The 22761-nt window shown below is 46.4% G+C and overlaps 1 protein-coding gene across 5 annotated transcripts in view; it reads left to right on the forward strand.

Annotated features, from left to right (window-relative positions):
* Window positions 1-7357: 7357 nt before the first annotated feature.
* DHX30 (DExH-box helicase 30) overlaps window positions 7358-22761 on the forward strand; it is a 30785-nt gene continuing 15381 nt past the window's right edge. Inside the window, exons 1-6 of one of the 5 annotated variants that reach the window (XM_061196688.1) lie at window positions 7358-7481; window positions 9265-9446; window positions 10124-10230; window positions 11296-11350; window positions 15951-16046; window positions 17184-17212. In XM_061196688.1, the coding sequence (XP_061052671.1) occupies window positions 10206-10230; window positions 11296-11350; window positions 15951-16046; window positions 17184-17212 (205 nt within the window). In that variant the 5' untranslated portion in view covers window positions 7358-7481; window positions 9265-9446; window positions 10124-10205. Of the gene's footprint in view, window positions 7482-9264; window positions 9447-10123; window positions 10231-11295; window positions 11351-15950; window positions 16047-17183; window positions 17213-21102; window positions 21343-22761 lie in introns of those variants that run through there. The other 4 variants (XM_061196687.1, XM_061196690.1, XM_061196689.1 and 1 more) reach the window with 4 other exon arrangements.

A 22761-nucleotide genomic window follows, 5' to 3' on the forward strand; every position in this document is an offset into this window, starting at 1 on the left:
AAAAAACCTCTGAGTGGCTGGTCACTGATTTCCCCGGTGTGAGGGCAAAAAGGAGCAAATCTTTTACATTCATTGTGATCATTGCTATGTTTTGATGTACTCTTATCCTCTCATATATATGTATTTTTTCTGTTTACCATGCTTTTTCTTTACTTCTCTTATACCCTGCCTTCTGTTCAATGTATAGTTTTATTTCCCTTTGACTGACTTGGAGTTATATTTACATTCCTTTTATACTCTAAATAAAAATTTCTAACAAAATCCTAAATTATTCACCTTCTTATCTTCCTCCTAAATAAGACCTTAGTCCTCCTTCTGAATCAGGGGTGGGCATTATTGCCCTAAGGGTTGGTTCATTTGCTCATGATGTGCTTATTCAATAACCGCATTTTTATTTTCTAGGATTTCTAACTGGTTCTTTAAATATCTACCTTTACCATTTCATTTCTGACCACTTTTATTTCACAATTTCTTATTCTTCTAGAAAGAAAAGGTATCCTTCCTTTATGTCTTTGAGTGTTCTAAACATATTTTAGGTTTTTTTTTAACTTTATTTTTTGGCCACACCACGAGGCATGTGGGTTCTTAGTTCCCCGATCAGTGATCGAACCCACACCCCCTGCACTGGAAGTGCAGAGTCATAGCCACTGGACCGCCGGGGAAGTCCCTGAACATATTTATTTTAAAGTTATTATCAGTTCGCTCCATTATTTTCATTTCAATTACAGTGAATTCATCTCCTGATGCAGATTTTGTTGGTTATCTTTCTTTTGGCTAGGTTTTCCTGTATGTTTTGGAAGCTTAACTTCTAAGCCTTTCATGAATGGAAAAAGTTTCCCCATACATGTTATCTTTCCTTCCCTCATGGTTTTGTGGTAACCTCTACCCAATTCTCCAGGAACACCAACCAGAAACAAGTCTTACATTAGTAATCTGAGACTGTTTGCACCATGAAATCTGGGAGACAGGAGTTTCCAGGCACTAAGTGAGAGGGTAGCTGGACTTAGGTCTGGATTCAATGTTGTGTCTGCTTCCTAAGTATTCAACTTCATATAAACTATGTCTTCATGCACAGATGGGATGTAGTTTTTTTCAATCTCTATTGAGTTTAGGGAGCCCTACCTAAATTCCTAATTGCAAGCAGCAATCCAGGCTCCAGTTAGCCACATTCCATGGTTCTACCCACCCCTTCAATCTGTTACCTTTTAAGTTACAAACTCCAGACTGCCTCTATTTCTGGATCCATAGCCCAGCAAGATTACAGCTCCTTGTTCCTGGTCAACAAAAGAGTTTATCTTGTTTTTGAATATGGATATGTAATTTCAATCTTTTCTTGTTAATTCTACCATGTGTTTGGAGCAAAGGGAGTGGCATCAAAGTGTGTACTATCTTGACCAGAAGTCAGTTTCATTCACTTTTCTGAAAAAGCCTATATGCTGGTCCTTTGGCAGTACCATGGTTAACAGTGATGGCTAAAAAGCAGCCTGGCAGCTACACATTCTCTTTCTAGTTTTACCAATAAATATTTTATAAGGTTGGGGATAACTGACTTGTACAATTTGGCCAATGACATTAACTAGAGCTTCTGTCAGAAATAATTGATTTTATAACTGTGTTTACTGCATACCTAAACACGTGATACTTCACTACCCAAATTCCCCTGTCTTTGCACTTTGAGGTCCAAAAAGTTAACCCATGGGAAGTCAACAAATAAATAAACTACATTCATGTTTTGATGTTGCAATGACACCAAACTTAAAATATTGGTGCAAAGGACAGGGATAAGATTCAAATTTACCCAAAATAATTTATCTATAGTTAAGAATTATAAAAATTATATTAAGGATTTACCAGCTTTTTAAAAGTATGATATTTGTTTTGTGACTGTGCTGAATAAAAGGAATCTTATAGAGGTGCACCCCGGAATTTTTACAGATGAAATGGTATAATCTGATTAAAAGAATCTGGGGTGGTGGACACTGGCTGATGGGGATTTATAGATGAAGCAGTTTCGGCCTTGAGTTGATAATTGTTAAAACTAGGTGGGAAAGATGGGGACTATGGGTGTTCATTGTACTGACAGGAACTATGCAGGTGCAGGTCTGGAATTTTAACCTACACAAGCTAAACTGGTAGCTACCCTATTATTATTCCATTGATGATGGCAGAAGACACAAGCCCCCGGGTCAGACACAAAGGATGTTAATCACAGCAAAAGCAGTTGCCAGACATTCATATTGGTTTGCAACAGTTCTCCTGCCCCAAGTTTCCTGGGTGTGACACAAAGGGCTGACCACCTTTGTCTGCTCACATAATGGATTTCATTACCAGAGAGGAACACTGAGCTTGGTAGATTCAGTTTTTATAGCAAGTGGAAGCTAAGTCTGCCCTTTGTCATGGGGGAGATAATACTTCTTCCCTCAAGGTTGCTTGCTGAAAACACAATCCTGAGAAATAGCCCAGGTAAAGAGCAGTCAGGGCCTTGCACTCTTGATATATCCAACAAGAACTTGCAGGGGCGCTCAGGGTCCATGGCAGATTGCCTCACCTAACACACACTATCTCTTTACTTGTGTATGTTTGAAATTATTCATAATAGAAAGTAAATTTTAAAAAGAAATGTACATCTGAGTTGAATATATTTGAAAAGGTATGCACAGCTGCCAGCATAGGTGTGTTAGCAGCTACCATTATAACCACATTTCTTTCTCAGAAGCCCTACATATTCCAAATACTTCATTTCTACTTTTTATTATCATGAAAGGAATGCATACTTTTGGCTCCCCAAAAGCAAACCACATAGAAGAGTATTAACTGAAAACTGAGAGACTCTGACCTAGCTGTACAGTTAAGAATTCTGATATATCCTTTCAGAAATGTCCTGTGCTTACATAAGCATATGTATAAACATGTTTTTTTTAAAAACTGCCACTTGGTGGAATCTAAAGAAATGGTACAAATCAACTTATTTGCAAAACGGAAACAGAGTCACAGATGTAGAGAGCAGACTTACGGTTGCCAAGGGGGAAAGTGGCGGGGAGGGATGAATTGGGATACTGACATATACAAACTACTATGTAATATAAAAGAGATAACTAATAAGAATCTACTGTATAGCACAGGGAATTCAACACTCTGTAATGACCTATAATGGGAAAAGAATCTAAAAAAGAGTAGATATGTGTATGTGTATAGCTGATTCACTGTGCTGCACAGCAGAAACTGACACAGCATTGTAAATCAACTATACTCCAATAAAAATTGATAAAAAGATAAAAATAAAAAATGCACTTGAGGACTTCCCTGGTGGCGCAGTGTTAAGAATCCACCTGCCAATGCAGAGGACACGGGTTCGAGCCCTGGTCTGGGAAGATCCCACATGCCACGGAGCAACTAAGTCCATGAGCCACAACTACTGAGCCTACGCTCTAGAGCCCGCGTGCCTAGAGCCCATGCTCCGCTACAAGAGACGCCACTGCAATGAGAAGCCCGCGCACTGCATCGAAGAGTAGCCCTCACTCGCCGCAACTAGAGAAAGCCCAAGCACAGCAACAAAGACCCAACGCAGCCAAAAAAAAAAAAAAAAATGTACTTGGAATCATAAACGTACTGGTTATAGCAGTTGCTTTTTTTACTCGACATTTCCTGTATATTTTCCATGTCTGTACACTAGCTCTAACTCATCCTTTTAAACTGCTGCTTCCTCCTTCATTTAATTAATGTTATTATGGACTGAATTGTGTCCATATGTTGAAATTTATATGTTGAATACCTAACCTTCAATGTGACTGTGTTTGGAGATGGGGCCTTTAGGGAGGTAACTGAGGTTAAATGAGGTCGTATGATTGGGGCCCTAATATGATAGGACTGGTGTCCTTACATGAGGAAGCAACACCGGAGACCTCTCTCTCTCCAAGCAACCACAGAAGAAAAGCCATGTGAGGACACTGTCTACAGGTTGTGAGTAGAGGTCTCACCAGAAACCAACTCTGATGGCACATTGATCTTGGACCCATAGGCTCCAGAACTATGAGAAAACAAATTTCTGCTGTTTAAGTCACCCAGTCTTTGGTACTTTGCTCTGACAGCCCAAGCAGACTAATACAGATGTATTTTTTTTTTTTTTTTTGGCCGTGCCGCACAGCATGTGGGATCTTAGTTCCCCAACCAGGGATTGAACCTGCACCCCCTGCATTGGAAGTGTGGAGTCTTAACCACTGGACCGCCAGGGAAGTCCCAGATATATTCTATTTCATTCAGTTAGTCTCCTAATAAGAGATGTGTAGGGTTTTTTTTTAACATTAAATATAAGGCACCAATGATTTTCTCACACATTCATGATGATGGTTAGATACACTCTTAGAACTGAAATGGGTCAAAGGGCACGCACATCTTAAATCTGATACTGCCAAACCACCCTTTAAAAAAGTACTACCAATTTCTGTCCCCCCAATAGGACTGCTTGTTTCCCTAAACTGGAACCAGCCTCCCAGGTGAAAGTGCTCACTCATTCAACAACACTTATTCAGTACTTATTTCTAAATAGGACCAGGCACTGTGCAATGTGCTTAGGATACAGTGGTGAACAAAGGATTAAGTTCTTGCTCTCAAGGATCTGTATTCTAGGGAGAAACAGTTGGTAAGTAAGAATACACACATAAATCCACAAGGTCTGGGAAGCTGTCTCTGAGATAACATCTGAGCAGAGACCCAGATGGAGAAAGAAAACAAATCTTACCAATACTTGAAGAAAGAATGCTAAGAGTGTTTCATGGTTTTAATTGTCTTTTAAAAATAAGCAAAGTTGGGGGACTTCCCTGGCAGTTTGCTGGTTAAGACTCCGCGCTTCCATTGCAGGAGCGTGTTCTATCCCTGTTCGGGGAACTATGATCCCACACGCCACGCAGAGTGGCCAAAAAAAAAACCAAAAAACAAAAAACCTGCAAAGTTGGAGTTCCCTGGTGGGCTAGTGGTTAGGATTTGGCGCTTTCACTGCAATGGCCCGGGTTCAGTCCACGGTCGGGAAACTGAGATCCTGCAAGCCTGAGAGGTGCGGCCAAAAAGAAAAAAAAGCAAAGTTGCAATTCTATTCCTCAGTATACACCAAAAGAATTGAAAACAAACAGGTATTCAAATACTTGTACACCAATGTTCACAGCAGCACTATTCTCAATAGGGCTACCACACACGGAAGAATAAACTGCTAATAGAAGCTCAAAGTAGCGCCTTGAAGAATGAGTAGGAAACATGAGAAGTGGAGAAGTTTCTAGACAGAGATGTTAGCAAAGAATGAAATCTAGGGACTGGACAGGGATGAGAAAAATAAGGCAGTGTTAAAGTAATGACTAGGAAATAAGAGATGAAATATATGGGAGGGAAGGGAAAAGATAGACACTAACTGGCACTCACTTTGATATAAAATGGATCATTCTATCAGCCTCACCAGATACAGCCATTCATTAAGAAGAGTCCAAGGTTCAAGAATAGGAAAAGACCTTCAGGGACAAAACTAAAAACATAAAATGTTCAAGAAGGAAAAAGTTTAGAATGTTCTACTTGTGCCTCTTGCAGTGCTGCCTCTAGCTTTTGATTTAAGACTTATTTGCATGCTTTTCTCATCCTCTCTTGCAGATTAGAACTTCCTTTGGAGCAGAGACCACGTCTTTATCACTTAACATTCACAACAGCACTTCAAACACAATCTGAATGAGGCTGAATCTATCATCTCCAACTTAATCATATTAACAGTGCATAATCCCTCCAGTCACTCGGGTACAAAGCCAGGTCTCCACACACCTGTGGCCAGGGACCAGCCTGGAGCTCTACAATCACCCTCTCCTTATCTTTCTTGTCTTTTTCACCGCTGAGCACAGTTCAACCCCTCATTACACTCATCTAATTAGTATCCTAGCTAATATTTTCCCAGCCAACTCTACCCTCACACTTCCAGAATAACGTCCCTAAAATACAGTATTTTACTCTCCTACTTAGAACCATAAAAATGTCTTACAAAAAATAATTGATTAAAAATAAAGTCAAAATCCTAGCGTAGCATTCCTGACTCTGCTTTTTCTGCTCTATCTCCTCTAAAGAACATTCACATACCCAGCCCTCTCCTCACACTGAACTATTGAATAGTTTTAGGATTTGCCCTTTGTTCCACCTGGATGCCTTTGCTCACATGGTTCTCTCTGCCCCTGGAATACTTTATACTTCCTCCCCAGCATTTATAACTTTCTTTTTGCTTTACGCAGGTTTTCATCTTCTCTACTAGGCCCTAAGCCCTTTGGGGGCACGGTCTTTGCATCCTCCACACCTGCCTATCAACTGCTATATATCAATATCCGTGCAGGGGTCATCCCCACACGTCATAGCACCACGCCCTGCTCAAAATAGAGAATAATTATTTAAATGAATGATGGTCCATGCTCACCTCCCTCACCCTTCTGTCCAACGCAGAGAGAAAGTAAATAACAAATACTTGTTGAATTTAATTGTTTGGACAAAAATGAAGGGATATGGCCACATCTTAAAAGCATATTCTAGGTCTTTCCAGCTGTAAAATCCTGACCCAGCTTCCGAGGTATCCCCCACCGAGATCTCTCCTTTTGAAGTTGGATTCCATTGAACGCACACAGGAGCCTCACCTGGAGGACTGCTGCATATAACGGGGATAAGGCCCTTTCTCACTTCTGAGACGCGAGGGCAGAGGGGGAGGGGGCGGGACCTTCAGACCCGCCCAGCAGCACTCCGAGCTGCAAGTGCCACCTTGTCCTTTCCCTAACGTTGTACCGTTTACAATGCGCCATCACGTAGATTTCATCCTCGTAACAATCTCGTGAGGCAGAAATTCTCATCTCCCTAAAGAAACAAAATCAGAGGGGAGATGGAGAAGAGGAGAGGCGTGGCAACGAGCCGCGGCGAGGAAGGCGGGTGGAAGCCCGGGGCGCGAGCTGAATTTCGTTCCTGGCTCAGCCCTGATCCGGCCTGCTCACTCGCAGCGGGAGGAGCGGGTCACGCGCGCAGAGGACCTGAAGGCCCTGCCGCTCTCACACTCCGGATGCTAACCCTCTGCGAGAGCCCAGCTGCTCAGACTCGCTCCCTCGGCACCCCCAGGGCCCCCCGCGCGCCCGCCCCCTTCGCGACCCTGCCGGAAGTCCCGCCTCGCCCGCCGCGGCCGTCCCCCATTGGGCCCCGCGCCGGGGTCTCGCCGCCGGTTGGCTGCTCGGCGGCGTGAGCCCTGGGCGGCCACTGCGGGCCCCAGGCGAGGGACCACATCGAGACCCGCGGAGACAGGGGGTCCAGCGTGGGAGGCGGGGCTGGGGGCGCGGGGCGGGGAGCGCCGCCGGCCGGCGGGACTTCCGCCACGGGACCCGGAAGGGGCCGCGCCGCCGCTGGTGGGAGTTGTAGTCCGGCCGTGGTTGGGGGGCCCGCGGCTCATGCGCGGTGCACCGAGGCTTGTTTCACATCTGTAACAACAGGTGAATTGGGCTTTTGATTCTCCCTTTTCGTGCCCCATTGAGGAGCTTCCCGCGGCCGGGGGTGGTCAGCGCGAGGAGGGGTCCGGGTCCGACCGCCGGCTTGGCGGAGAGTGGGGCGGAGAAGCGGGCGGGCCGGAGGAGCAGGCCGGGCATCCGAGGCCTGCCCGGGAAGCCGGCCGGGCCGAGCCGTGAGCAACCAGGCCTCGGCCTGCCGTTGCCATGGAGCCGGGGCGGGGGCGGGGGCCAGACCGGTCCGCCAGGGCGGGCCTCGTAGCCAGGGGCACCGCGGGGGCCGCGGGAGAGGCCGCTTCATTGGCGCAACGACGCCTCCGTCTCAGGGGATGCTCTGTTTCCCGAGGCAGGGCCTGGAGGAAGCCCCCGGAGTGCCCTGGGACCTTTGTCTGCCCCCGTGCCGCCTGGACCGTTCGTCCACAAAGAGGCCTGGTGCATTCTGGCCCCCCTGGTTTGCCCCCTTTTTTGCACCGACCTTGTTACTGGGGGAGGCCAAGGGGTGAGGTGTTCTTTGTTTGATGGTGGTGACTTGCCCCATTTCGCAGGGGAAGACCTACTGCATGTTGGGTCCTTTGTTTGCAGTGAACTGGAGTCCCAGGGGTCCTCAGAGCCCCTGAGCCAGGAGTATGGCGTTAGCATGCTGTCTAATTAGTCCTCGTGTAGCAACACTGGTCACCTTAATTGTGATTTTGCAAGGCAGAGGTTGTCCACTTCGCAACCCCCATCCACAGGGGTTTGTCATACGCTGTAGCAAGTGGACTGCAGATGGCCACTTGCAGATTCTCAACCTGTTTTTGGTTGCAACTTACTGGCCAGAGCGAAATGAGACTTTGATAGTTTCCCTTGCAGTTTCTTTAAAGGCGGTAATCCCGCCGTCATTGTGGGTCTTGACTACATTTTATAATTTACACTTAAATCTTGGAGTCTTGGAGTTTCCAGGAGGGAGAATTTTTTTTCCTGATGTAGTATTTGGGATTTATATAGTGGTCTTCATTTATGTAGCTGTTTTAGGTGCAGGAAGTACATCCTTTGCTGCATTTTCTTCCTATGTAGGTTGTCCCTTTACCCAAAAGATACTTACTCTCAAAGTGTTTTAATTTATGGAATTGTGGTCCAGAGTTTATCAAAGTTCTTTCCTCTTTCAACCTTTGAAGATGTCAGTATAAAATATTACTTCAAAGAATGAATAGGCAACAGCATGATATCATGGAAACAGCATGATATCATGGAAATAAGTGGTATAGTATAAGCATGGAAAACTTTGGAGCTCAGTACCTTAACTGCAGGTTTGCATTCTGCCCTGAGGCAGTTATAGCATCTTGGGCAAGTTGTGTAAACTTCTCTGGGAAAATCTGCCTCAATTTCCTTCTCTGGGAAGGATATTTCCTACCTCACTGGGTAGTTGCATAGGTTAAGTGAGATAAAGTCTGTGGAAGTACTTTGTAAACTATAAAAATGGTACTTAGCATTTAATTTTGTTATTTTCCCAAACTGGAAGAGCTTCTTTATCTACCTTAGATAGATTCATATTATAGTCAGATGGGAGTAGAACTCAAAACTGAAGTAAGTTTTGCTCTGGGCTTGGAGAAAATGCTTTCGGGACTACACATCCCTCTTCACCATGACATATCTTTCTTGGTATCTTACAGGTGCGGATGTAGGGCAGCTCACAATTTGATGGGTATAGAGTGGGTCATGGCAGGTCCTGAAGTGAGGCCAAAGTGTACTATGTGTGTTTCATGCCACTAACATAACTTGTCCTTGTTGTCAGAGTTAGTAGATGAATTTCAGTGGTCCGGAGCAACTTTCTTTCCCTGCGGGGGCCATCACTTTAGTGACCCAGCATTGTACTTCCCAGGAGGAGGCCCAGCCTCGTGATGAGGAATAGCAAAGAGAGAATTCAGCTCCAGTTCAAAAGCCCACAAAATCTGAGACTGTCACTGCTCTTGTAAGGTAAGTTGATTTATCCATGCACACAAAGCAGTGGTGGGTCTCAAGCCCAGCCACACTGTAAAGCAAAAGGCATGTATTGAATCCATTTGTGACTGTCTTGGAAGAAGGGCATCATTTTAAGTTATACCGTCTCTCTGTCCTTGAATCATCTCATAGTGATTCTGTCTGGAGTTAGGTTTCATTATGCAAGAAATCTCGACATAATATTATTTAACTTATCTCTAGATTATTTTAGAGAAACTCTAAACCATAAAGGTTTCTAACATAGTACTGTATAACCAGGAAGGCGGTTTTCTTTTAGATCTCTTATGAAATTTTCTAGAGCTCTGTAAAATATCTCTAAAAGATCCTATCTTGAATCTCATAGTATATTTTTTAAGACTGATACATGAAAAGATAGTGTTATATGAGCCTTGGTTGGCATGGAGAGGATCAGGGGCTTTTTAAAAAAGCAAAACCAAGAGTCTGTTTACGAGCAAATGAACTTAAAACTTCTTAGCAAGAAAGTATTGTTTCTTAAATAATAATCGCTTAGATATTTTAGATTTTATAATATTCAGAGTTTCTTTAAAATTAGAATCTCAAATTACACCCCTTTTCTTTTAATTTGGATAGAAGGAGTCTATAGAATGTAACTTATTAAAGTAAATTGTATTATTGTTGATATTGTATTGAAGTTTTCTCTCTGAGCTACCATATCCTATCGGCTGAAATTTCCGGCATCCCTGGGGGAGAGGAGGCCATCAGGGCAGACCTGCTATGGACCTGAAAGATTCGTCCCCAGGTCAGCCCTCCACCCCCACCTCCCCATGATTTGAGAATGAGAGGGAATAGCACTCAGGAACAGGAGTGTAGGCCCCATTAGACTCCTAGTAATGTTGGACATCATCATGATTTGCTAAAATGTTGTGTAGATGTTTTTAAACTAATGCCACATAGGATTACTGCACCAACCCAAGAGTACTGCAGTATTAGAAACATCTGTAGGGACTTCCCTGGTGGTCCAGTGGTTAAGACTCCGTGCTTCCACTGCAGGGAGCATGGGTTCAATCCTTGGTCGGGTAACTAAGGTCCTGCATGCTGCATGGGGCAGCCAAAACAAAACAAAACAAACAAACGAACAAAAAAATCTGTAAGTGTGAGTTGGAGTGTTTTTTAAAACAAAATTGTTAAACCGGAGGTGTTACTTATTTGTGTGTGTGTGTGTGTGTGTGTGTGTGTTTTTAAGTCTCTAGGTATATTCCTCAGTTAAATGTACTAATGAGCAAAATGCAGCAAAATTTTTGGCCAACAGTTGAACCTTAACTTAATATTTGTTATTTCATAGAGACTCCGCCATGAAAAGCTTTTTATTTTGAATCACTCTACAGTTACTCTTTGATACTGTCAGTCAAGTCCCATTCCTAGGGGCTTGACTAGGTTTTATGAAAGCCCAGTACACCAGTTTGTCCATAAGGCAATCATCAGTCCCATTTCCTGACGCCACATGAAAAAAGGGGTCCATGTAGGATTTCATTTCTTCCTACACGTCCCAGGATAACTGCAAGTATTGTGATGAGGTGGAAATATATGTCTCTCACGATGAAATGCATCCCTTTCTGTTTAGCAGGGATCAGGGAGTTTAGGACAGAGAAAAGAAGAAAGCTCTCAATTAGAAACAAAGACATGTAATTACTTTGTAGTGGATATGGCCCTTCCATCCTTAAGACTGGGAGCAGTTGGGGCTCATTAGTGAAGAGCTTCATTTTTCTGGTCTTCTGGACAGTGCTCTCTGTGTTATTGAAATCTTCTCTGTGGGTTCCTAGACCATGAATATTAACCATTGCCTCTCGGCCCTCCTTCTTCTTAGGATTCCAGCTTTCCCTCCTGGCCAGAAATGTTCAGCCTGGACTCATTCAGAAAAGGTAAGAATGTAATTGTGCTTGTGGCCTCGGGCCCTTCCTCCCTGTGACAGGCAGCTATGAAGGCTGTGAAAGTCCCTCACCAGTGTGTAGTCCTTGGACCCCCCGCTTTGGGTGGCTTTCCAAAGTCCTTTCTCAGCCTTCCTCTTGCATGGTGTTTTTAACCCTTGCCACCCCTTGTCTAGGCCTTTGTGTACATTTGCCACCCCTCTCCCTGAATACCCTCTCCTGCATATTCGCTGCTTATTGAAATCCTACTGTTTTTCTAGGCCAGTGTTTTACACCATTTCCTCCGTGAGCCATTCTTGATTCTGTCAACCAAAGACAATTTCTCTTCTCTCTGATGTCCTCAGCACCACATCTGTACTTTCTCGTGCTTAGTCTATCTGAATTACTCATTGCATCACTAGATTAGAAGCTCCCCGCAGCCGGAGCCTGTTGTGCTCTTTTATCATCCATGGTACCTGGCATAGCATTTTGTACACGATAGACCTCAGTAAAAGCTGGTGGAAATGGATTGAGTCATTGTTTTATATTAGTGGTTAGAGAAGTTGTAGCAAGTCTTGAAATCAGTACCCTCCAGCAGCTGAGGTGAGAGGATTGCATAAGCAGTAGCAGAACTGAGCCATGGCAGGGCGAGAGGGTAGCATTCAAGGGCTGCTTACAGGAAGAGATATAGGTGGTGAAGACTTGAAGGGGCCAGATCCCAAGGGCATTGTATATCTTAGATAGGAGCAGGACTTTTCTTCTTTAAGGGAATAAAGAGTAAAAGGCCTGTGTCACCTGTATTGAAGCTGACTGTGAGCCTCCTAAGCTGGGCATATTTTACAAATAAATGAGAACCACAACAGGCCATCCATAACTGCTGATGAAAAAGATCCTCCCTGTTGTGTCTCCTCTCCAACTTATGTTCGTAGAGGCCTGGAAAACCTTGGCCAGGTGGTGCCCTATGTAAATAACCCACTGAATGGGGCCAGAAGGAGGCTGGATGTTCCAGGTCTCAGAGCAGCCTCTTCCTGTCTCCTTGTTTCTCTTCAGCCACTCGATCTGTTTACATATTGCATGAAAAAATTAATCTGTCATCCTCGTTGTGTTGGTTGACTGTGTCTGAAAAGGGAAACATTGAACTTGAGATTAGTGTGGATAGCGCATTTTGAGCTGAAAATTAAGTACATTTAATTGCTTTGTGTTTATCTCCTCATCAGTGGGCTTTGTTGTCCACCCAGTTGTAAAAGGATGAAGACAGGTTCTCTCCTGGTGGGAGTGTCTGAATTAACAGTACTGATTTCGTAAAGGGATGGAGAGCCCAATAAAATCACGGTCCTCCTCCTCCCTGTGATAGGGAAATGGTACCAGATGAGAGAGTTTTCGGGGCAAAATTCCTTTCTAGCATTTGTGATTTTGCTTTCTAGGCTGGAAATTGATTTGTTCAAGAGGTTTTCCTTCAGGGGTGACACTGTCAGCACTCAGCTTAGTGGGAGGCAGCAGGACCTCCCTGAGCCAAAGATGCAGACCCAGGTGCCTGGTTCACATCTCACTTCTGCCTCTCGCTGGCCAAGGAGGCTTGGGTGGTGACCGAGCCTCGCTGTGCCTCCTTCCTTACTATTTAAGTGGGCATAGGGTTGTTCCAAGGATCAGATGAGTTACTATGTGTAAAGAGCTTAGAACAGGGCCTGACACGTGGTAAATTCACAAATCCATGGTATTAAGTAGCTTCAGGACATAATAATCGGACAGAGTCTGATTTCGGACCTCGCTTTCCACACAGGTAAATGTTTTGTGTTTCTACCAAGAACCATTTTATGCTTGAAGGTCTCTGGGAAAACCATTAATCAGAAAGAGTTGCTGATTTGAATATTTTCCTTCAGGCAAAGCTGTCTTTTCATGGCTCTAAGGCTGAATGCCTTCTCCTGTCTTATGAATGCTGGTCTCATTTGTGGTTTGCATCATGACCTTGGCAATTGGTCATGAGTGGCCTTGTGACACTTTATTGTTGTATAGGACTTCTTTATCTCTTATGGAGTTTTTATGTATTTCTTTGTTCCTCATGGTGAAATTATGAGCTCCCTAGGGCATTGTGAATCTTGAGAGAAAATTTAACATGGTATAAAGCTTGATTCAGACTGGCTAGGGTTCGAATCTGGTCCCCACTAACACTAACAAGGTGTTAACTTACCTGTTTCCCAGCCCCTATCTTCAGGGGTATAGTGAAGTTTAGAGATGATATAGGAAAAGCACTTGGCTATAGTCTGTCCCCAGCCCTTAGCCATGGGTTGGCAGGCCTTTAATAAATGAGAGTAGGTTGATCTATTTGGGGTACAGCCCTGTAGCCCATGTTTTTCTGGAGAGTGACAGCCTGGCCTCAACATGCAGTGTGCTGTGTGGCTGCAAAATTGAGCACCTGCTGTGTACAAGCCACTAGGGTGGAGATAGTTCTGTTTCAGAGATGCTTTCTGGCACTCAGGGCTTTACGATCTTAACGGAATGGGCCATTTGATGGTTCTGAAGGTAATGGCCCTAGCAATTCCCTGCAGCATTGTGGACGGTGGCCCACTGGGTCTTGGGGCTACCATCTTTCCTATTATGTAGTTAAACAGAGCTGCCAATGCCTCCCAACTAGAACACTTGTGTGCCTGGTAAGTAACCTGTTATTGCCTTCTCCAGCATCTTAACACAGGTTTCTTGTCTCTCAGCTGTAATGCCATCAGAATCAGGCCACAAAGAGTGAGCTGAGTCTTTTACAGTCAGCACAAAACTTTGAAAAATACTGTATCAACCACAAGAATGTGCAGTTTTCCTCCAGCTCCAGTGGTCAGAAGCGGGCTCAGTGATGTTGTGGAATTGTAGCAACCTTCCCCCAGTTACTGAAAATGCTTAATGAAATAAAATAATCATCAAATCATTTATTCTCTTTTTTTTCAAGCCAGCATCCTTGGATATGAATGAAGACCTTCCTCAAACAGGAAAGGAGAGGTTGAGCTGGTCATTTACAACCTTAGCTTCAAGGCAGAGCTAGAATTAGTTCCAAGATAACCTTGATCTTAGGCACTTTGTTCCAGAAGTAACAACATTTCTGCTGTAACAGTATATATGTTTTCTGCAAAATCACACACCTGCAATGTTTTAAGAGGGCTTATGGGAAAAATCGAGTTGAGGCTGCACACCTGCAACTTTATGACCAGAAGATGACAAAAACAGTCATTGGTACCTGGGAAGGAGCTTTGGACCACCAAAGCAGGCAGCTCAGTGTGATGCTACAAATGTACATTGAGCCTTCTGATGAGAATGGAGCTGGCAGTTGCTGAGACAGCGCAGGTGGAGGTGGAGCTCTGAGCCAGTGGGGCAGCCATTAACGAGTGTGTGCAGCTGGGAATGTGGGGGAAGGGGACCTGAGTGCAAGTACCTGCTTTCCCCTAACATTTTATTATGAAAAAATTTCAGAAATACTGAAATGTTGAAGAAGTTGTATAGTGACCACCCATGTATCTACCACCTCGATTCCCTACAGGCACTTGATTTTAATTTTTAAAAAATATAGCTGAAGGGGCTTTTTCTTTTCCTGCTGAAAATTATCATTCTACTCCTGCTTTTTAGTTCCCTTGCCTTAGAAAAATCATATTTGAACCAAGGGTTCTTATGTTTACTGATATCATTCCCCCATTTACCAATTGTACATGAGCTAATTTGCATTATAGAAAGGGGCATCATTTTAGCACTACAGGCTGTTGCTCAAGTGTGTAGAGTGTGTATGACTGTCTCTCCCTGCTCCTCTCCTGCCCCATTTATTATACCAAAACGTGTGGGGCAGAGAGAGCAGAGAGCTCTTACACCTTTTCCCCCAGACCAGTGACTATCTGATGTTTTCACCATTTTGGTGGTTTTAAAGACCTTAAACCTTTCTTAGCCATACATTTCCACCTTCCCATGGAACACTCAGTGAGTGTCTTAATTTTAGTTCATGTATATCAAAATTTTGGAACTCCTTAAAAATGTACTTTATGTACCCACTGATGGGTAGTATTTAGTCTCCCAATGAATGGAAATATTTGGAATAGTAAATCATTAACTTTTAGAAAGAAGGAGAAGGCTGGTAAGGGTGGATCTGATATTGGCTCTTGGGGAGGACACCAGCAGTCAATTAGTCCCTCTCTCACCAGTTCTTAGAGGGGGAGAATAATTTGAGATCTGGTGGCTTATCTGGGGAACCCATGGCAGATACGGGGGTAGCTTACGTAAGTGGAGGACAGATAAGTGGAAGCACCCCGGTGATGTGCATGGTACCATGAGACTGTAGAGAAGCACATGGGATGGGCGTTACACTCATGGAGGGTGGCTAAAAGAACAGGGAGAGTTTGAGGGCTTTTTTGAGAGCCAAGAAGGGATCTGTACGAGGCTGTCACGTATCACGTCTGTATAAGACAATGCCTCCTTTCTGTATGGCATTGGTGGCACTGTTTCTCAGAACCTGTGACTGGCTCCAGATACGGTCCAGCAGCTCTGCTGCCCAGAGCTCCTCACGGGTGCTCTGGGGTGAGTCAGTCCAGGGGTCTGTAACTGTGAGGGGTGAGAACATGTCACCCTGATGCCCTTTCTCTTTCCCCAGATCGGGCCCAGCACAGGCAGCGTCAGTGCAAACTTCCCCCACCCCGTCTTCCACCCATGTGTGTCAACCCTGCCCCTGGAGGGACCATTTCTCGAGGTAAGGGAGGAGCCATGCCTCCAGCACCAGGTTGGTCCAGGGACTGTGGGGAGACGGGTGGCAGCAGGACCCCGGGTGCCAGGGCCATAGGCCTCTGGAAAGTGGGTGAGGAGGAGTGGGGTTAGCAGAGCTCTCGGAGCCCTCAGGGAAACATCATTTGGAAAGGTCTGGGTTATTTGGGTTTGGGTCTGGGTTATTTCATGCTTGGCCGCTTGGCTTAGACCCTACAGTCTCGTCGGGCCTCCTGGTGTGACCAGGAATAAAGCCTAGGCTCATTCTGCGTGTCTGGCACCAGTGTGGAGAATCAGAGGGCTTGGACCTTCTAGGCAGTCTCTGGCTCAGGTGCCTCAGAAAGTTCAGGGCGCTTGTAGCAGGGCCAGAACAGAGAGCCTGACTTGGCCTAGTGCCCTCCATCTTGGAGGCTTTGGGGATGCCCGACAAATCACTTCCCTATCTCCCCCAGCACCTCAAAGCACTTTACTGACATTAGAATCTGTCTCTCAGTCCATTTGGCAAGGTAGGCTCTCCTTTTGATTGGGGAGAATGTCAGAGCTCCCCGACAGGTGACAGCTGACCTCAGATCCCACTGGTACCCAGGGATGGGGCCAGTAATAGGACCCAGGGAAGCATCTCTGCCCGTGAGTTTCTCTTCTCTTCCCTCAGACTTAGATCTTTTCCAGGTCTGCTAAGACCAGTGCTCCTGGCGGCCTCTTCCTTGTCCTGACAGCTGCTCTTCCCAACTCCATTGGCCACCTGTTCACACCCCTCCCTCAGTTTTTTAGTGGAAGAACACTATTATAGTTCATAGAGTCTTTGCCTTATTTGGAGACAGCATGTCCACTTTAGGCTCTGTCTGTAAAGTGCTTTGAAGGGCAAGAGCTCAGGAAGGGTGCGGGGAACACACAGCACCCCAGTGTCTGCAGCACACGCTGCTGCCGTGTTCCCATGTGGTTTCTACATGCACTGCCCTCCTGCCGCAGTGGCCCTGACTATAGACAGCAGTATAGAAATAAGTACTTCTGGCCCCTGTGACCATTTGACTTAGGTATTAAAGAAATGCCACCCCCTACCGTTGCCAAAACAAGAGTTGATTGCCCTTTTTTCTTTCTTTCTTAAAATGCCCTGTAACTCGAAAAGGCTGAACGTTAACATTTCCAACATGGCAGGTGAGTGGCTCTGAGAGTGTCAGATGTGCTTTGGCTAAGCTTAAAGATGGTTAGTTGGGATTAACCAGGCAGCATGGCTAGGCAGTGCCTCCTTGAGCACATGCAGAGGAGAAGGCCGCTGCTCTTGGGAGGGGCAGCTGCTCCCTGTGGGGCAGCCCAACAGGCCTGCACTGTCTTCCCCAGAGGAAGACAGACACCTCCCTCCCCCTGCCCCCCAGCCCCCCAGCCTGATTGTCTCCTCACAGCTCCACCTCCAGAAGGTATCTGGGTGTATGCATCTTTGCCTTCTCTTTCTTTTTTAAGCTATAAAGCGTTCTTGCCTTTGTTCCTTTATCACAGAAGCAACAATCTCTTAGTCCACATGACTCTTGGACCTTTCTGCCATGCTTTCTGATTCCCTGCAGGCTTTGCTGGTACCTCTGTCCGGAAGAAGGAAGTGCAGGGCAGAAACAATCTCTCTGGTGTTCAAATAGGAAAACAATGCTCAGAAAATGGTGGCCACTTAAATAGGTTACAGTGCCCATCAGAGTCAGATTTGGAATTGGAAAAAAATATCATCTCCTTTCCCAATCTACCCTTCCCTCTACGGCCAACCTCTTACCAAGGCCACATTCCAAAGTAAAGGGTGAATAAATTAAGAAACTTGCCCCCAACCGTCCCCTGCGAATCTTCCCCACCCATGCAGATCTGAGATGTAGAGCAGCTAGAAAGCAACATGGGATAACACGCCTTCTGGCAGGATTCTGGGGACCACAGGACTGGTCCTGTCCATTCCCTGATATAGACGTGTCACCTCTTGGTGTGGTGGTTTACCTCAAGGGACCTTGGGGCTATACATACATGGATGGGAGAGCCGTGAGAATGTGTCGGGTGGTCAGGGTGGCCACCCAGCCCCTGTAGGTCCCCTTACCTTTCTTTTTCTTTTTTCTTTCTTTTTTTTTGTTCCCCTTACTTTTCTTATTGCCAACCAGGTGGACCATTTCTTGCCATTTTGACCATCCATAAAATATCTGACTGTGATTAAGTTGACAGAACTTTGGCTGAGACGTCTGGTTTTTTTCAGCTGTCAGTGGTCCCTCTCACTTTCCCTCCAGAAGTTCTCTGGTCTGCCCGAAGTCCGGACTGTCTTGGGCTTCCTCCTGTTGCTTTTTCCTGGGGCCTCCAAAGTTTAGAATCCTACAACAATCCTCCTGTGTATTGAGCAGATCCTTTAACCTTAATTCCATGCTTCTAGATGTCATTGTTTAGCACTTTGAGTACCAGACATTGTGCTTGATCCAGAAGTGATGGCGAGATCTCTGAGCCAGTAAACCCTTCCTTTTTTCAGAACTTCCCTCCTTTTTCACAGGCAGAGGAGTCAACTTTCTCTCCCCAAAGAATGGAGAGTGGAAGAGAAAGCTTAATGTTGGTGGAAAGGAACCAGGAACATGCCTGAGCCTCTTTAACTTTCTTCAAGGTCCTCTAAAGCAGGAGCCAGCAAACTTTCTTTAAGGATCAGAGAGTACACATTCCAGGCTTTGCAGGCCATATGGTTTCCCTTGCAGCTACTTAACTCTGCCATTATAGCATGAAAGCAGTAATAGATAATACAGAAACAAGTGAGCATGGCTATGTTCCAATAAAACTTTATTTTTAAAAACAGGCAGTGGGTGGGTTTGGTCTTCAGGCTACACTTTGGCCACCCCTGCTCTAGACCAATGGGGAGATCACAGAACCAGAAGGGTTCCAAGAGCTGGTCTAAGAGTTGCCCTCATTTTACAAAAGGGCAATGAGGTTTGCAGAGGTGAAATATATGCTCAAGGTGACACCAGCTGTTAGAACCCAGATGAAGTAAATGAATAGGAAAAGGGGACAAAGAGCTCCCAGAGAACCAACTAGTTGGTTGGCATCACCTGACCATTTTTTTTTTTTTTTTACATAAAATCTCAAATATCTGTTTGAAATATGTTTTCTAAAATAGATAAAATTGTATAGTAAATCCCTATGTACCTATCACCTGGCTTGAACAATGAACAGCTCATGGACAATCTTACTTTGTGTATATCTTTCCACTTTGACCCCTTTGGAAGGAAATCCATGAAATCATAGCATTTCAACCTTAGCCTAAGTGGCTGTCAGAGCAGAGTGCTATTCTGAGGGCTTCCTGAAACACCAAGATAGACCCAGGCCCTGCTTTCCAGATGAGGTTTAGGCTGTTGCCTCCTTCAGCTTTCAGACACCATAATACTCAAAATTTGGCCTCAGCTACTGCTGCCACTCCCAGGCTTGCTAAGCTTATGGATTCTTTTGAGGGAATTTGGGCTGCTAACAATCCTTGAAAAGTACTCCTGAAGCTGGGTGGATGCCTTAGGTTTTGGCAAATTAAAGTGCCACTTGGCCAAATTCAGAGCCCTTGTAAATCATGTTCTGCCCCAAGGGTCTTGCCATCCCTATATGGATGATCTGGGTAGGGGTGTTTGACATGGATGGTGATGTCCCTTTGTGACGTCAGACCGTTGCTGCCAGGGCCACCTTCCCTTTTTTGCCCTTTCCTGGTTAAAAACCCACTGAGGAGGGAATGGAGGAGCAGGAGTTGAAGCTGCCCCATTTTGCCCTGGGTCTGCTTCTAAGGGACCTGTCCCCTGTTGTCTCAGATCTCAGAGGGCAGAGGCGTCTCTATCAGAGCACTCTGCAAAGCCCCCTTCCAAACATTCCCATTTTATATTAACCACAGCCATACCAAATGAGTAGAGCAAGTTTGTCCTAATTTTCCCCAGTGATAAAATGGCCCAAGGTTCACAGCTGGCACGTGGTAGACTTGGGGCTAAGCCCAAGTGTTAGGACTCAAATCCCATGTTCTTGCCATAGGCCAGCAGTTCTGCGTGTGATCCCAGACCAGCACCCTCAGTATTATCTGGAAACTTGTTAAAAATGCAGATCTTGGGCCCTATTCCAGACCTAGTGACTAAGAAACTCTGGGGGGGTGGCTCCCAGTAATGTTTTAACAAGCTCTTCAGGGGATCGTCGGAATCACATCTAGAATTATAAAACAAACAACAAACAGCCCCCCACCGCCAGCTGCACCCAAACTGCACTGCCAACCTCTGACCAAGGCCTCCTTCCAAGGGATTGAGACCTTGAGGCCCTTGCTGTCACCGCTGCTGCCCCAACATGCAGATCCAGTCTGATTCCCACCTGACCCAAAACCCTGCTCCTCAGTGCCAGAAGAGGAAGAGGAATGAGCCTGGCCAGAACCCAGGTGTAGTAGTTTGGAAGCAGAATCCCATCTGGCTTTCAAACAAGCACAGAACAGCAGCTTCAGACTTTCACTGCTGGAACAGCTCAGTTCTTGGGCACAGTGTCCAAGTTGGGTACTTTACATCTTTGACTCCAGCTCTGGAGAGTAAACCTGGTTTGCTTATGTTCAAGAGGTCTTCCCTGTCCTGGCTCCAGATTCTTCACCAGGTTTACTTTGTAAGCCATTAAATGAAGTGGCTGTGCCCCACCTTAGCAATGATCTTAGGCTCTGCTGGCCGGGAGTGCAGGCCACTTTGCAAGGGCATGTGGGAGGTATTTACCCGCAATGGGTAGGACCTAGAGGGAACTTCAAGTTCATTTCCTTGGATGGACATTAAGCTAAGGCGTGTACTATTTCCCAAGAAGCCCCACTCTCTCTTCCTGCCTCAGCTTCAGATGACGAGTCTGTGGGTTGGATTTACTGGGGGAGTGATTTCGGCAGGGTTCCAGCCCTGGTCTGGTCGGCCCACCGGTTGACTGGAGCGTGCCGCGCTGGAGGCCCTGGGCTGCGTGGGGCGGGAGCCATCTCGGCTCGGTCCCGGGTCCGCCCGTCCGGCAGGGGGCGCGCGGCGCCCGGGCCGCCCGCTCCTGCCCTTCTGCCCTGTCCCTGCCGGGATCCGAAGTCGCGGGGGCGGGTGGGAGCGAGATGGCGGCCGCCAGGAGACTCATGGCGTTGGCCGCCGGCGTCTCTTCGCGCCTGCGGCCGCTGGCTCCCTACACCCCCGGGCGACAGGGACGCCCGCGCGGCCTCTCGACAGGCTGCATCCATTCTGACCGCACGAAGGCGGCCGCCGAGGCTGAGGCGGGGGCGGCCCCCGACGGGCCTGGGGAAGGCGACGGAAGCATGGTGAACGGTGAGGGCAGGGGCAGCCAGGCTGCGACGCCCTTGACTTCGGGGGATGACAGAGCTAGGGGCGCGGGCTGGGGTCGGGTCCTCTCTTCTATGGCTGAGACCGCCATTCAGTGGCGGGCCGGAGCCCTGCTGTTGTAAAGCTCAGTGTGGCTCAGGCCCAAATGGTCTCCAAGCGCGGAGGTTCTGGGACTGGAGCGCTTGCACCTGGCAACGATAGGTGATAGGGGCGTACCCAAGGGAGTTGGGGAAAACAGGTAAACGTCCCGTTCCTGCCACGTCGGTGGTCAAGGGTTAGAGCATCAAGGTTAAGCACATCCTCGCTGTTGTGAGAAAGGCAAAGACCTCAAAATACACCTGAGACTTCAGAATCTCGAATAGAGACAGAATGATTGCTCTAGTGGACCCCAGCGCGGTGCCTCCTGAATGGTGCAGGAAATGAAACTGGTAAGAGCATCCCTGCCCATCAAGGATGGACAGAGAGAGCCAGTCTCTGCCCTATAGAGCTGGAGGGGGTACCAGTGCACGTCTGCTGTTATATGTGTGTCTAGTGGGCTACTTAAAGTTGGGTCCTGCTGTGGGATGGAACCCCTTTGAGTCTCCTTACATACTGTTTCTCGACTACTCGATTCTCAGTTGCTTTACAAGTTAACATTTAGAGGGAGACAGGGCCAGGCAGAATCCTCCCTCTTGGCCAGTTGACACAGGAGTCTGCTCCAAGGAAATAGCCTCAACCCAGGCAGCAGAGTTACAGCAGAACTCCTGGAGGAGCTTTTTCAAAATACAGACTTCCCTAACATCATTGCCATTCTCAAGTGCCCTGTGGGGATCAGGGTGGGCAGTGCTGTGATGAAGCTCCCCAGGTGACTTATGATTGATGCATGCAGGTGCACAGGTGCATATATGTACCCCCTACAAAATTACTTTTTGGAGCTGAATTATAATGCCAGAGACTGTGGGTGGAGAATGAAAAGGCTTCCCATCCTTTCTGCTGGTCTCTGACTGCATCTCTTGAAGGTCCACTCTGGTGCTTTGGGGCTCTTCCTTTAGGTTTCAGCCACTCTCAGCAGGCTTCTTCATGGTCTAAGTCCTGTGTTTGGCACAAGCTGCTTCTAGGTGGACATCTCACCCATTTGTGCTCTGGGATTGATCCAAAGTGCAAGTAAAAAATAGTAAGGTACCTCTCACGGTGTTTGATGCATCCTGCCTCCACTTGGTTCACTGCAGTGAACTCCTGGGAGGAATAGCTCATGCCCGTGTCTAAGCTAAGGAGGTCTCTAATCAGTGTCCCTACACATAATCTGGCTCTGGGGAGGCCTTTTGCACGGTGTTGAGGTAGAGTTGAGAACTGGGGCCTGGTATTCAGACTCCGCGGCCAATCCCCCCTGTTGTGTGTCTGTTATTTTAGGAGGGGCCTTGCATT

The sequence above is a fragment of the Eubalaena glacialis genome, chromosome 7 (genome assembly GCF_028564815.1).
Source record: "Eubalaena glacialis isolate mEubGla1 chromosome 7, mEubGla1.1.hap2.+ XY, whole genome shotgun sequence".
Classification (NCBI taxonomy): Eukaryota; Metazoa; Chordata; class Mammalia; order Artiodactyla; family Balaenidae; genus Eubalaena; species Eubalaena glacialis.